The following is a 13,664-nucleotide window of genomic DNA, read 5'->3' as shown; positions in this document are numbered from 1 at the left end:
TCCCTTGACGGAGTAATGCTGAATGTAAAATAAAAAGGGCTCAACTTACACAACTCTCTCCTATGGAATTGATGTGAATGAGCTGCATGTAGCCATATCCTTCCAACCAACATTTTTTTTCAACAGTTGAACCGTTGAACAACAGTTGAACCGTTAACTAAATATGTTCCCATTTTTACTGCAGGCTAAATGGCTGTATGGCTAGCAGTGTAGACCAGGCACATAACTGTAGGCTTATTAGTTAGATGGCTAGCTGTAATGTTGTTATCGTAGAGAGAGAGAGAGAGCGATGGAGTGACACAAATCTCCCTACCCTTCTCGAGGAGAAACTCCGAGAGCGAGAAATCAAATGACATCATCACCCGGCGGCCACATTCCTACAGGGGGAGGAGGGTGGAATAGAGGGATAGGGGATGGAGGGAAGGATGGTGGAGGAGAAGGGGACAGTGGGCGAAGAGGGGGAGGGGGAATGTCCCAAAACTTTTGAGGGAGAAAAACACAGCCCAACGACAGCAGTGAATCCCATCTTGTGTGTGTGTGTGTGTGTGTGTGTGTGTGTGTGTGTGTGTGTGTGTGTGTGTGTGTGTGTGTGTGTGTGTGTGTGTGTGTGTGTGTGTGTGTATATGTATGTGGTTGCAGGTCTGTGTGTGTGTGTGTACAGGGTGGCTGTACTCTTCTTTCATCATGTGCTCTTTTAATTCATGTGCTTCTTCTTCTGACCCCTCCCCCTCTCCTTTTTTCTCCTCTCCTTTCCACTGACTAAAGGAATGCAATAACCACATCTGGAACTTATTAGAGAGAGAGAGGGGGGAGAATTGAGCTTAGCTAGCAGAAAGAAGGAGGATAAATGGAAGGACAGAGAGAAGGGAAAGAGAAAAACTGAGGGAGGGTAAAAAATAAAACTGAAAAAATAGGGAGAAGAAGAGAAGTTTCAACAGTGATTAATGCCAATTAATTCTAGTCTAAGCCAAGGCATGTGTAGAGGCATCTTCTAAGGCCCAGAGCTCAGGGAAGGAGAGAGAGGCCTCAGATGTGGGTTAAAGAATTCTGATTTGAGAGTAGCACTTTGAACTCTCTCTTCCATATTCTATGTCAATGAGGTGTGTGTGTGTGTGTGTGTGTGTGTGTGTGTGTGTGGCCAACTGTCCCTACAGAGCAGCCAGTCAGGCTTGAGTAATCGTCCCTTTCTCTCCCCCTGGCCCCCAACCCCTCCCTCTCCCTCCCTATTCCTGCCTCTCTCTCTCTCTCTCTCTCTCTCTCTCTCTCTCTCTCTCTCTCTCTCTCTCTCTCTCTCTCTCCCCTCTCTCTCTCTCTCTCTCTCTCTCTCTCTCTCTCTCTATCTCTCTCTCCCCTCTCTCTCTCTCTCTCTCTCTCTCTCTCTCTCTCTCTCTCTCTCTCTCTCTCTCTCTCTCTCTCTCTCTCTCTCTCTCTCTCCCCTCTCTCTCTCTCTCTCTCTCTCTCTCCCCCGCTTTCTTTCTTTTCATCCCCCACTACAACCACCCTCCGAATAAAAACTATAATCGGTCTTGATCTGGGCCCCCTCGACTTCACCCACCTGCCCACCAGACCACCCTCCCCACTATCGCCACACCAGAACACAACTTTTTACCACCCCTCCCCCGACCCCCAAATTGTCTCTCGGCACAACGTAGACACACACAGTTAGAAAACATGGCAAAGAGGCTCAGTCAAATGTGTCTCTTTTTCTCTTCTATTCCTCTCTCTCTTTCTCTCTCTCTCTCTCTCTCTCTCTCTGTCTCTCTCTCTCTCTCTCTCTTTCTCTCTCTCTCTCTCTCTCTCTCTGTCTCTCTCTCTCTGTCTCTCTCTCTTTCTCTCTCTCTCTCTCTCTCTCCCTCTCTCTCTCTCTCTCTCTCTCTCTTTCTCTCTCTCTCTCTCTCTCTGCCTCTCTCTCTGTCTCTCTCTCTCTGTCTCTCTCTCTCTTTCTCTCTCTCTCTCTCTGTCTCTCTCTCTCTCTCTCTCTCTCTCTGCCTCTCTCTCTCTGTCTCTCTCTCTCTGTCTCTCTCTCTCTGTCTCTCTCTCTCTTTCTCTCTCTCTCTCTCTCTCTCTCTCTCTCTCTCTGTCTCTCTCTCTCTCTCTTTCTCTCTCTCTCTCTCTCTCTGTCTCTCTCTCTCTCTTTCTCTCTCTCTCTCTCTCTCTCTCTCTCTCTGTCTCTCTCTCTCTGTCTCTCTCTCTCTCTCTCTCTCTCTCTCTCGCTTTCTCTCGACCCTCTTTCTCTCCCTCTCTCTTTCCCTTTCTCTCTCGCTTTGTGGTTTTAAAAACTCCATTGGTTAGGCCAGTCAAACAGCTTTAGTAGGGTCTTTAACATCTACTGCTATAGGCCCGGACGGCTTGCTACATAATGCTATAATTTAATATGTTTAATTTATTACACACATACGTTTTGATTATTTTATAGATGAGTGTACTATACATGATAAACAATGAGCCTCAATAGGCGTAATCTAATTTGTAGTTTTCTAGCAAGTTTCATTGTCTGTTTTTGTACCTTTACAATAAACAATAGGACAGCCCTACTACTATGTAGTAGTATGTCTGCTTCCAACTCACACCCTCAAACACCCTCAAACACATAAATCCCCTGAACGCAGCTCACTTTCCACCCCACGTTCATGCTCACACTCTCAAACACCTAGATCCCCTGAACGCAGCTCACTCTCCAGATCCTAATCACCTGAATTCTAAACACCTGTTCACACACCTGGAGGTCATTATCACACACTATTTAGTTCAGTTCTTTGCATCCCATCACTAATGATGCCTTTTGCCTATTCCCTGCCTGTACTTTAGCCTATCGGATTTCCCGTTACCTACCTATTGCCTGATCTCCCGGACTACGTTACTAGCCTTTGCCCTGCCTGTACTGTTGCCCTTTTTGACCCCCTGTGTATGACCTTCTGCCTGCCCCTGGACCCAGCTACCTGCCTCCTCCTGTGGTCCTTTGCAATAAGCACCTGCTGCGCCCTGCGCTTGAATCCAGCTCTCTGTCTCCCCTCGTGTTCATTACATTATGTGTCAAAATTAGTTTTAAAGCGTCAAGTCACATTGTGTTGACATTGAACGTCACACTGTAGCATAGCCATAACTAATGTGAAGAAAATGCAAACTATTGCTTGATTACATTATGGAATTGTGAGTATATCTCATTGTTACATCCACATTATGAATAGACCCACACGTGACTTAAACTACACAGTCTCATGAGCTACATGTTCCATTTCAATGTTTTTTTTAGCAATATTTACACAAAAAAACGTTGAAACAGAATATGTAGCTCATGAGACTGGGTTGGGTTGTTTGGTCGGTAGTGTGTGTGTGTGTGTGTGTGTGTGTGTGTGTGTGTGTGTGTGTGTGTGTCTGACAAAACCCTCCCTTGTTTCTGATACACCCATTTTCTGCAAAACGTTAATCATGACCTCATCCTCCCTCCACCTATCCAATTAATTGTCCAGCGCACCGCTCTCTCTATTCCCTTTCAGGCCATATTATCCATATTCACCTTTACTATCTTATCCATTCAATATGGTATATCGTCTCTGTTTCCTATGTGTGGACGGCGGTTGGTGATACCTTAATATCTGAAATACCGAAATGGCAAAACAATGCCAGTCTAGTGTATACATGAAGTAGTTGTGACATTGTTCATTAAGGACAGAGGCTGACAAATGTTGTACCTGCACTGAGGCCTTTGTTATAGCAGTCTAGGTAGGTACATTAGCAACACCAAGTTGCAGTGTCACAAAATGACCAGGTGTAGGCTACTAACAACAATTGCAATTTCATGGATTATAAAGAGTCTTTGCAGGACATACATTTACATTTCATACCATATGAAATGCCTGTTAAGAAAACTAGAATTGTAGAATAGTTTTGATCTTCAAGTGTTTTGAGAGCAGTGTTTTGGACAGGCAGTTGGAAGAGTATAGCCTACACATGAATGATAAAATTGTGACATTGTACCATTGCCATAATGAGCGCAGTGTGTGACACATAGTTTACAGCCACGTAACTAACACGTGTGTGTGTGTGTGTGTGTGTGTGTGTGTGTGTGTGTGTGTGTGTGTGTGTGTGTGTGTGTGTGTGTGTGTGTGTGTGTGTGGCTTGTAGCAGAACCACTCATGTGCACTGATGGATTTATGAGAGAACACTGCTGTCAGGGAGCCGAGGAGGGCTCCCTGCAGAAAAACATCAAGAATTTGCATGTTGATTTGGGTTGAAGGGGTTACATTGTATTTAGTGTGTGTGTGTGTGTGTGTGTGTGAGTGAGTGAGTGAGTGAGTGAGTGAGTGAGTGAGTGAGTGCATGCATGCTTCAGCTTCGATCCATGTGAATAAGATGTATTAGTATGTTTTGTAGTGTGTAATGACCATTCATAACGATTACTGTTTATAGCTGCCACACTATAGGCCACCTGTCAGTTGTTTTACAGGATTAGGCAGTGAAAAGGTGATACAATACTAACATTTAGCATTCCGTGTATAGTTATACTAGTATACTAATATTGTGTATGGATGTTGAGTGAAGGACAAAAGAGTTGCGCTAGCCTATAGTGATCTAAAAAGAGACACAGGCTACATGGATGACATCATCCTATATAGACCTTTCAAACACGCCCCTTACCTACGATAAAGTGCTAGGCTGGTCAGTACCTGCGCGTGCCCGCACATTCACAGTACACGCACTCTCTGACTGTCACGCACAACAAGGTAGACAATGAAAAGGGAGGGTTGCCTTGTGCCGTGCGCGAGCACAAGGAAGATGCTGTAATCGAACAGGTAGTCTAAGAAATCACGTCCACCTTGAGCACATGTCTCCTAGCAACTACGTTATAGCTGTTATACCTGTCAATGCGCATGTATTAAAGATATGTCATCTAGATGACATTAGGGGTATTATACGTGAAGCTATGGTGGCCATACATCGATTCGAAATGAAATACATGGCGAAAAAAAGTCTCCATTCCAATCTTTGTGTCGCGCGCACGAGCAGAGCAGGATACAGCGGCAGCTACGCATGGCAAGCTGGAGACCGTCTACAATGGCCTTAGTGTGTGTGTATGTGTGGGTGCGTGTTATTATGCTACATTTCTATCTCAGGCACCAATAAAAAATGGCAAGCAACGTTTGAATGATTGACACAAGCCGTTCCCAAATTACAATATCAAGCACCTTTGGTCAATAATTTTAGACGCGCACTGTCATTCGAATCACGTCATTTCTGCCTAACATCATTTTTGAAAAAGGCAATAGGCTACTGTATGCACAGGACTAAGGTCATATGGTAGATACTAGATTTTCGCACCAATCAGGCCATGATCATGTTAGACACACACACACTGTGGAATAGCCTACCATTCACACTGCCCCGCATATGACAAACTTGAGGCCATATACGCAGAAAAGAGGAGCATCTACTTCTATCGCTCTCTCACATACACACACACGCGCGCGCACACACACAAGCACATAACTGAAACGAATCTAGAGCAACTTTCCCTCTCATCAAGTTTAACAAGCCTCGGTATTGTTCGACAACATGAAACAGTGTCTCGTTTATTAGGGAAGGTAACCCTTATCTTACCACGGTGAAAACTCAACGCCAAACTCAGGAGCAGAAGCCTATGCATCGTTCAGAAGACCAGCAAGCCCGTTAGCTCAATTCTCCGTGAGGACAGCATCAAAAAACCCCGTTGGATTTTATTCACCACTATCGGGCAATTGTAATCCTTCCAGTGAATATATGTGACGATTTTCGTCGTTATCCACCTCCCCTTTCTACTCTTTTTTTTACGGTTTAGATCATTTCTCCGTTTTTTCCTCCTCTCTCCTTTTTGCTGTCTGCTCTTGCGTGCTCGGCGACGGTCCGTTTTCTCATTAGCGGCGCAGTCCTTTCTCTCTCGCTCTCTCCTCTCACGTACGTCAGCACCACAGCACACACCCCTCCTCTTTCTAGTCTGAATCTCGCAGTAGATGGTAGTGATACCTCTATTATATGTTCATGTCTTTGTCACCAGAGAAAAACTACACGAATTCGTCCATAATGTTTGTTGGATTTTTGCCATTATCTCTGTGTTTGTCTATTTAAGAGAGATTGAGTAATAGGTCACAGCTCTAATGACATGTCATGGTAATGGAGTGCTGGTTAAGTTGAATCATTCTGCAAGCAAATCCTTCTGCAAACATTCTACATGGCAAAACCAAGTTCTGCCCCAGAAGAGGCAGCGTCTGTCTCCTCCTTTCTCTCAAAGTAATGATGAAGTAGAGGCTATATAGCCTATTATAGCCAGCTACATAGGCTATACATACATGTAGTTTTCAATGTCCCCATTGCGCCTGTATAGTGGGCTGTAGGCTGCTCTCACATCCATATCTCTCGGCTTTGCATCAGCCTAGGCTACAACGCGGTGTTGGAGCGCCCTCAAGTGCACTGACTCAATAATTACTCCCAAACAACTGGAAACACTATTAAAATGCCTACACACGGATGCACCTCGTAGAAACAACACATTAAGTTACACAAATGTATTCACTGAAACATATAGCCACTATAATTAGGGTTCCAGGTATTGTCATCATTAAATTGTTCTGCTGTTGGACCGTTATTGCATGTATAGCTTATTCACTGGACTGGCATTGATGTATTTTTACTAAATAAGTGATTCATTTTCTACCATTACTCAGAGGATCTACTTGAGAAAAACTATATTGGAATGGATTGTTTGTGCGGTGAAATAAATCTGTCTATAGTAGCCTAGCCTGAATTGTTGTTATAATTAAGGTCTAGCAAGAATTTCTGTTTTATAATTACCTTGATATTGTAATGCTCAATAAGTGGTCGAATATGCTATTCTATCAGGTAAATATATATTTAAATGTATCATTGTTTATTTGATATCAATTATTATTATGGTTAGGCTATGTGATAAATACAAGTATAGCCTACATATCATGTGGTGTAGAGATGTAGTGAAGTGCAGTATTATATTTAGAACATTTAGAAGGATGCATTGAATGAAAAGGTGGCTGCAGTTTATTATCGGACACTATTAATTACATCATACATTTTCTGTAATAAAAAAACCGCAGGTCTGCCATGTGGCACCCAGAGGTGACCCATCTCTGCCGGGACTCGAACCCGGAGCCTCTGGATTAGAAGTCCAGCGCGCTATTCCATTGCGCCACAGAGACTGCGCCAATAAACATGATTCCGGCACGGTTTAGATACTCACATCCTTCTATGTCGACGCTTTCAGCATCCCTGCAGCATCAGGACCACTCTTCTTGGACATTTTGGCTCTAAGAAAAAGACCGGTAGAGGGCGCTGTACGCGGTCTCTTCAATGCAATTGGCACGCTCGAGCTTCTCTCCAGAGCCAAAATGGCGATGTGGTAAACATGTATTTAATTTAGGCTTTAATAAAAGGCGTTGTGCAATAAGGAGCTTGAAAGACAATAGCCAAATAATTGTGTGGAATAGTAGATATAGCTTGCGTCGTTACATCATCCTCCTTTTCTGTATACTAACTGAGGGATTTTATTATTTTGGTGAATCCGCACAGAATAAAACACGCTCAATCAAGTAAACGGTCTGTAAACTACTGTTACTTTCTCATTATTTTAGCGTAATTTGTTCAAATTTTTATCAACCATCACACCATGCACGGATGGGTGGAAAGTGGACAGACAGCATCGACAGCACTCGGCGTCTGTACCAGAATCTTAAGTAGCCCCAGCTACATTGCACCGCGGTTGCATCATAACATCCCCATTGGACATTCCTTTTTCATAAGGTTCCATACGGGATAGATTATGATGATTGAAAACATTGTATTAGGTATGATTGAATTTAGCTTTACTGCTGTCAGCCAATAGAAATGCATTGAAAAAAATATTCACTACATGGAACAACAGATAGTAAAACCCAAAAAATTAAAGGAAGTTTGTTCTGAAGATTATTATTATTATTTTTTTTTACATGTAGTTATCCCTTTATTTTAATCAATCAAATTGATTTACAAAGCCCTTTTTACATCAGCTGATGTCACAAAGTTCTATACAGAAACCCAGCCTAAAACCCCAAACACCAAGCAATGCAGATGTAGAGCATGGTGGCTAGGAAAAACTCCCTAGAAAGCCAGGAACCTAGGAAGAAACTTAGAGAGGAACCAGGCTCTGAGGGGTGGCCAGTCCTCTTCTGGCTGTACCAGGTGGAGATTATAACAGTACATGGCCAAGATGTTCAAACGTTCATAGATGACCAGCAGGGTCAAATAACAATAATCACAGTGGTTGTAGAGGGTGCAACAGGTCAGCACCTTAGGAGTAAATGTCAGTTGGTTTTTCATAGACAATCATTCAGAGTTAGAGACTGCAGGTACGGTAGAGAGAGAGAGTCGAAAACAGCAGGTCCGGGACAAGGTAGCACGTCCGGTGAACAGGTCAGGGTTCCATAGTCGCAGGCAGAACAGTTGAAACTGGAGCAGCTGCACAACCAGGTGGACTGGGGACAGCAAGGAGTCATCAGGCCAGGTAGTCCTGAGGCATGGTCCTAGAGATCGTCCTCCAAGAGAAGAGAAAGAAAAAAAGAGAATTAGAGGGAGCATACTTAAATTCACACAGGACACCAGATAAGACGGGAAAAATACTCCAGATATTACAGACTGACCCTAGGGCTCAGGTCCTCCGAGAGAAGAGAATTAAAAAGAGAAAGAGAGAAAGAGAGAGAGAGAATTAGAGGCATACTTAAATTCACACAGGACACCGGATAAGACAGGAGAAATACTCCAGATATAACAGACTGACCCTAGCCCACCGACACAAACTATTGCAGCATAATTACTGGAGGCTGAGAAAGGAGGGGTCGGGAGACACTGTGGCCCTGTCCGACTATACCCCCGGACAGGGCCAACCAGGCAGGATATAACCCCACCCACTTTGCCAAAGTACAGCCCCCACACCACTAGAGGGATATCTTCAACCACCGACTTACTACCCTGAGACAAGGCAGAGTATAGCCCACAAAGATCTCCCCGTGTAGTGCGACACAAACAACAACACAGAGCATGGTGGGATAACACATGGGATAAACACATGGGATAAACAAACGTACAGTCAATAACACAATTGAAAAATCTATATACAGTGTGTGCAAATGTAGTAAGATAGAGTGGTAATAGTTGCTAGGCCAAACTGTTTGGACTCTACGTACATTTTTGTGAGAAGACCGGATTTCGGGATGTCTCATTGTCTGACAAACACTGCTCTAGATCTGCCACCTTTCACTGCAGATGTGGAAGGGCGAGCTCTAGATCTGCCACCATTCACTGCAGATGTGGAAGGGCGAGATCGGTGGATGCGGTGAATTGAGAAGCAGCCCATGAAACGTTTCTATTATGTTAATTAGATTTCCTCAGGGCGCGACCATTGTAGGCCAAGGGTTCAAACATAACTGTCCTCCTGGTCAGAGTTATATTCCTACTATGGTCTTTAGGACCAACTACTAAGGTGGTTTTCAGAAGTATTTTTTTCATGTGGCATCCTGTCCTTTGACTGGCGCTATACAGGTGCTCACTGCATATTGATACCTTACTCACAGTACTCAAATGATTCATCATTGTACCTGAAACATCAGAAATGAGAGGACTGACATTGTATAGCTGTTGTCACAGTTATAGTCCTCAATATTTCACACACGACTTAATCCGGAAAAACTCTGGGCCATAGTTATAGCCTTTAAATAGGCCAAAGTTTTTCTTGGTCAGGCCACAAAGTCAGATAAAACTAAGGGTCACATAACAACAGAAAAATCTGCCAACAGAAGAATCTCTTCACAATTTCTATCTTGTTTAATATGAACACTCATCCACAAATAGCCTTGTATTGGCCTTTGAGTGGTGGAGGAGCAGGAAGTAGAATAGTATTCACCCGTAGTAGAGCTGGTGGTCTTCTGTGGCATGATTGGCTGGGAGCCAGCTGCAGTTCATGGCCTTAGAGGAGTAGATGGAACACAGGAAGTTCATCATCATCTCTGTTATAGGAGAGAGAGATTTACACCCAAGTCAATTACATTAACTTAACTCTATAATATATAGGGCGATTTGGAACAGACCCTTAGTCTGGTTGATGGGTTTGTTGGTTGGTTTGGTCTTTTATGTAAATGTACTGTATATGTCTGTGGAAAATCATTTGACCTTAAATTTGCCCAGCAAAACTTTAAATAAATATTATTCAGTTCCAGACTACAAGTGCTGCTGCTAGGGGTGGGAGGAAGAAGGTATTTGTATAACTGCAGCACACCTGTAGAAGCATCAGAAAACAGTGGGCAGACAGCCATACATGTTCAACAGACATCTCTATTCGGTTCCATGAACGCTTCATGCAGAATTCGTTCATCCAAGATAAAGTCACATTTCTTGGTGATAGGAGCTCTAAATAAAGAAACAATAGCAACACTTTTTATGGTCATGCTCAAGGGGTTTTAATTAAGCAATAAGGCCCGAGGAGGTGTGGTATATGGCCAATACACCACGGCTAAGGGTTGATCATAAGCGCGACGCAACGCAGAGAATTTGTATGAGAATTTCACATACAACCTTTCGGGAGATTTCATAGCAGGACAAGAGGGAGAAGAAAATACTTTCATTCCATTTATACCAGATCTGGCTTGTTTATATTCAAAATCAATTGTTGACCAATCCACAGACCAAACCAAAGGTTATAAAACGAAGATATCCAATCAGGTTGAACCAGCCAACATCCTCTAGGAAGGGGGTCACATCTAGGTGTGGTAATTTAAGGGAGTGGGCTCGGTTACAATAGAGATAATTCCTTTGAGTACAAAAGAGATTGTACCATACAGCGTCGTCAGAGTTCACTCTGAAGAACTACACTTTACAACAAAGATCATACATCCATATAGATGGCATCAAAGTTTTAGATAGATACCAAACATAGCTGCAGTAGTTTTATCCTATAAGCCCATAGAAGTCTTTGGCCATTTGCCATGATGCCAGAGGTGGCAGAGTGCACAGTTTAGGGCCGAGCCTACAAGACCAATCCTCCATACAGAATCTTTCCAGATTCTTGATATCTTTCATCTGCGCTTATGGACTGCTCTCTTCAACTCAAACCAATAGAGTTCAAGTCCAGAGACTGATATGGCCATAGCAAAATGTTGATTTTTTGTTGTTTTCTTTGTGGATTTTGATATGTGCTCGGGGTTACTGTCTTGCTGGAAGACTCACTTGTGACATGGCATGTGTATTTGGAAAAAGTACTCATTTGTCATATTTGAGTAAAAGTGAAGATGCCTTAACAGAAAATGACTCAAGTAAAAGTAAAAGTCATCCAGTAAAATGATGAAATAAATAAAAGCTGAAATAAGTCATTCTCTCTACTATTATTCTGACACTTCACATTCTTAAAATAAAGTGGTGATCCTGACTGACATTAGACAGTTTTTTTTTACTAGGATTACATGTTAGGAATTGTGAAAAACTGAGTTTAAATGTATCTGGCTAAGGTGTATGTAAACTTCTGACTTCAACTGTATATAAAATAAATATTAACCCATCTACCACCCACCCTCTTCGGAGGACACATATCTTGTTTTCTGCTACATATACTGTACATACATTTTACATACAGTAGACATTATACATACACATTTAGCATACATGGTACTTTTATATAAAGCAATCACATAATAATAATACATTACCAAACATAAACTCTTTAATCCCGCCCCTCAGCCACTCTCAGCCCATCCTCCCTATCGCCATAGACCTCAGCTCTTTAATCCCGCCCCTCAGCCACTCCCAGCCCATCCTCCCTATCGTCATAGACCACCCTTGTTTGGTTTCCAAGTGCCATATATTTTTCAATTGTGCTGTGATGTTTAAGACATTTTGAACCTTTCTAATCGTATTGTATCTAACAATGAAAACCTATCCTACAAATATTATTATATTATTTATTGACTTGTAAGTGAATGTTGTGTTGTTTTTACGATCCCTTTTTTACAGTGACGAGAAACAAGCTATATCCGGGTCACGGCACCAATGTAACAGTTTAACTTTCGTCCGTCCCCTCGCCCCGACCCGGGCTCAAACCAGGAACCCTCTGTGCACACACAGACAACAGTCACCCACGAAGCAGCGTTACCCATCGCGCCACAAAAGCCACGGCCCTTGCAGAGCAAGGGGAACACCTACTTCAGGTCTCAGAGCAAGTGACGTCCCCGATTGAAATGCTATTAGCGCGCACCACCGCTAACTAGCTAGCCATTTCACATCGGTTAGAGGGGCAATACCAGAATAAATGATCTAGTTATTCTGTCTCTTCGCAGAAAAATCTACAGAGCTGAGATTGTTGTTTGCCCCATATTTCCCCATATTGCCCCTGTATTTCTGTTGGTGGCAAGAATTTTGTGTAATAATTTCAAATGAAAAACTCAAAGTGTTGCATCAAGTGTTGTTTTTTGTACCAGTTCATAAACCATGTGCCAGGGAATCGGTACATTGAAAATCTATTCCCCCAAAAAACTACTTATGTAGTACTTTAAAGTATTTTTACTTAATACTTACACCACTGTTCAGAGGGTGAATTGGCAAGACAAAATATTTAAGTGCCTTTGAACGGGGTATGGTAGTAGTTACCAGGCGCACCGGTTTGAGTGTCTCAAGAACTGCAACGCTGCTCGGTTTTCACGCTCAACAGTTTCCCTTGTGAATCAAGAATGGTCCACCAACCAAAGGACATCCAGCTAACTTGACACAACTGTGGGAAGCATTGGCATCAACATGGGCCAGCATCCCTGTGGAACGCTTTCAATACCTTGTAGAGTCCATGCCTCGACGAATTGAGGCTGTTCTGAGGGAAAAATGGGGTGCAACTCAACATTAAGAAGGTGTTCCTAATGTTTTGTACAGTCAGTGTACCTTTGGGGTACTGTTGTTTTGGCTGTCGTTAAGAGTTTTCCTCAGTATGTGAGTCACGTAGAGCAGTGGTTCCCAAACGTTATATAGTCCCGTACCCCTTCAAACATTCAACCTCCAGCTGCATACCCCCTCTAGCACCAGGGTCAGCGCACTCTCAAGTGTTGTTTTTTGCCATCATTGTAAGCCTGTCACACACACATTATATGATACATTTATTAAACATAAAAATGAGCGTGAGTTTTTGTCACAACGTGGTTCGTGGGAAGTGACAAAGAGCTCCTATAGGACCAGGACACAAATAATAATAATCAATAATTTTGCTCTTTATTTAACCATCTTACATATAAAACATTATTTGTTCATCTAAAATTGTGAAACTCATCACAGGTTAATGAGAAGGGTGTGCTTGAAAGGATGCACATAACTCTGCAATGTTGGATTGAATTGGAGAGAGTCTCAGTCTTAAATCATTTTCCACACACAGTCTGTGCCTGTATTTAGTTTTCATGCTAGTGAGGGCCGAGAATCCATTCTCACATAGGTACACCCAGATAGGCCAGTCATGTGAGAAAATCGTTATCATGCAAGGGGACAGACAAGTGAAAACCATGGTCAGTAAAGAAAACGCTAAGCTCGTCTCTCAATTTAAAGAAAACATGTCAATATTTTGCCCCTTGATAACCAGCGCACTTCTGTATGTTGTAAAAGCG

At 42.8% G+C, this 13,664-nt stretch overlaps 1 protein-coding gene and 1 non-coding gene across 3 annotated transcripts in view; both read right to left on the bottom strand.

Annotated features, from left to right (window-relative positions):
- Positions 1 to 5,869, bottom strand: part of LOC139378952 (kin of IRRE-like protein 1) — a 39,760-nt gene extending 33,891 nt beyond the window's left edge. For both annotated transcript variants that reach the window (XM_071121590.1, XM_071121589.1), the window contains exon 1: positions 5,599 to 5,869. In XM_071121590.1, coding sequence (XP_070977691.1) covers positions 5,599 to 5,644 — 46 coding nt within the window. In that variant the 5' untranslated portion in view covers positions 5,645 to 5,869. The remainder of the gene's footprint in view (positions 1 to 5,598) is intronic.
- Positions 5,870 to 7,131: 1,262 nt separating this feature from the next.
- On the bottom strand, positions 7,132 to 7,205 carry trnar-ucu (transfer RNA arginine (anticodon UCU)). The gene has a single exon. It is a non-coding gene; the product is annotated as a tRNA-Arg (tRNA).
- Positions 7,206 to 13,664: the final 6,459 nt, after the last annotated feature.

This window comes from Oncorhynchus clarkii, chromosome 21 (assembly GCF_045791955.1).
Source record: "Oncorhynchus clarkii lewisi isolate Uvic-CL-2024 chromosome 21, UVic_Ocla_1.0, whole genome shotgun sequence".
NCBI lineage: Eukaryota > Metazoa > Chordata > Actinopteri > Salmoniformes > Salmonidae > Oncorhynchus > Oncorhynchus clarkii.
This window is presented reverse-complemented; position numbering and strand designations above follow the sequence as displayed.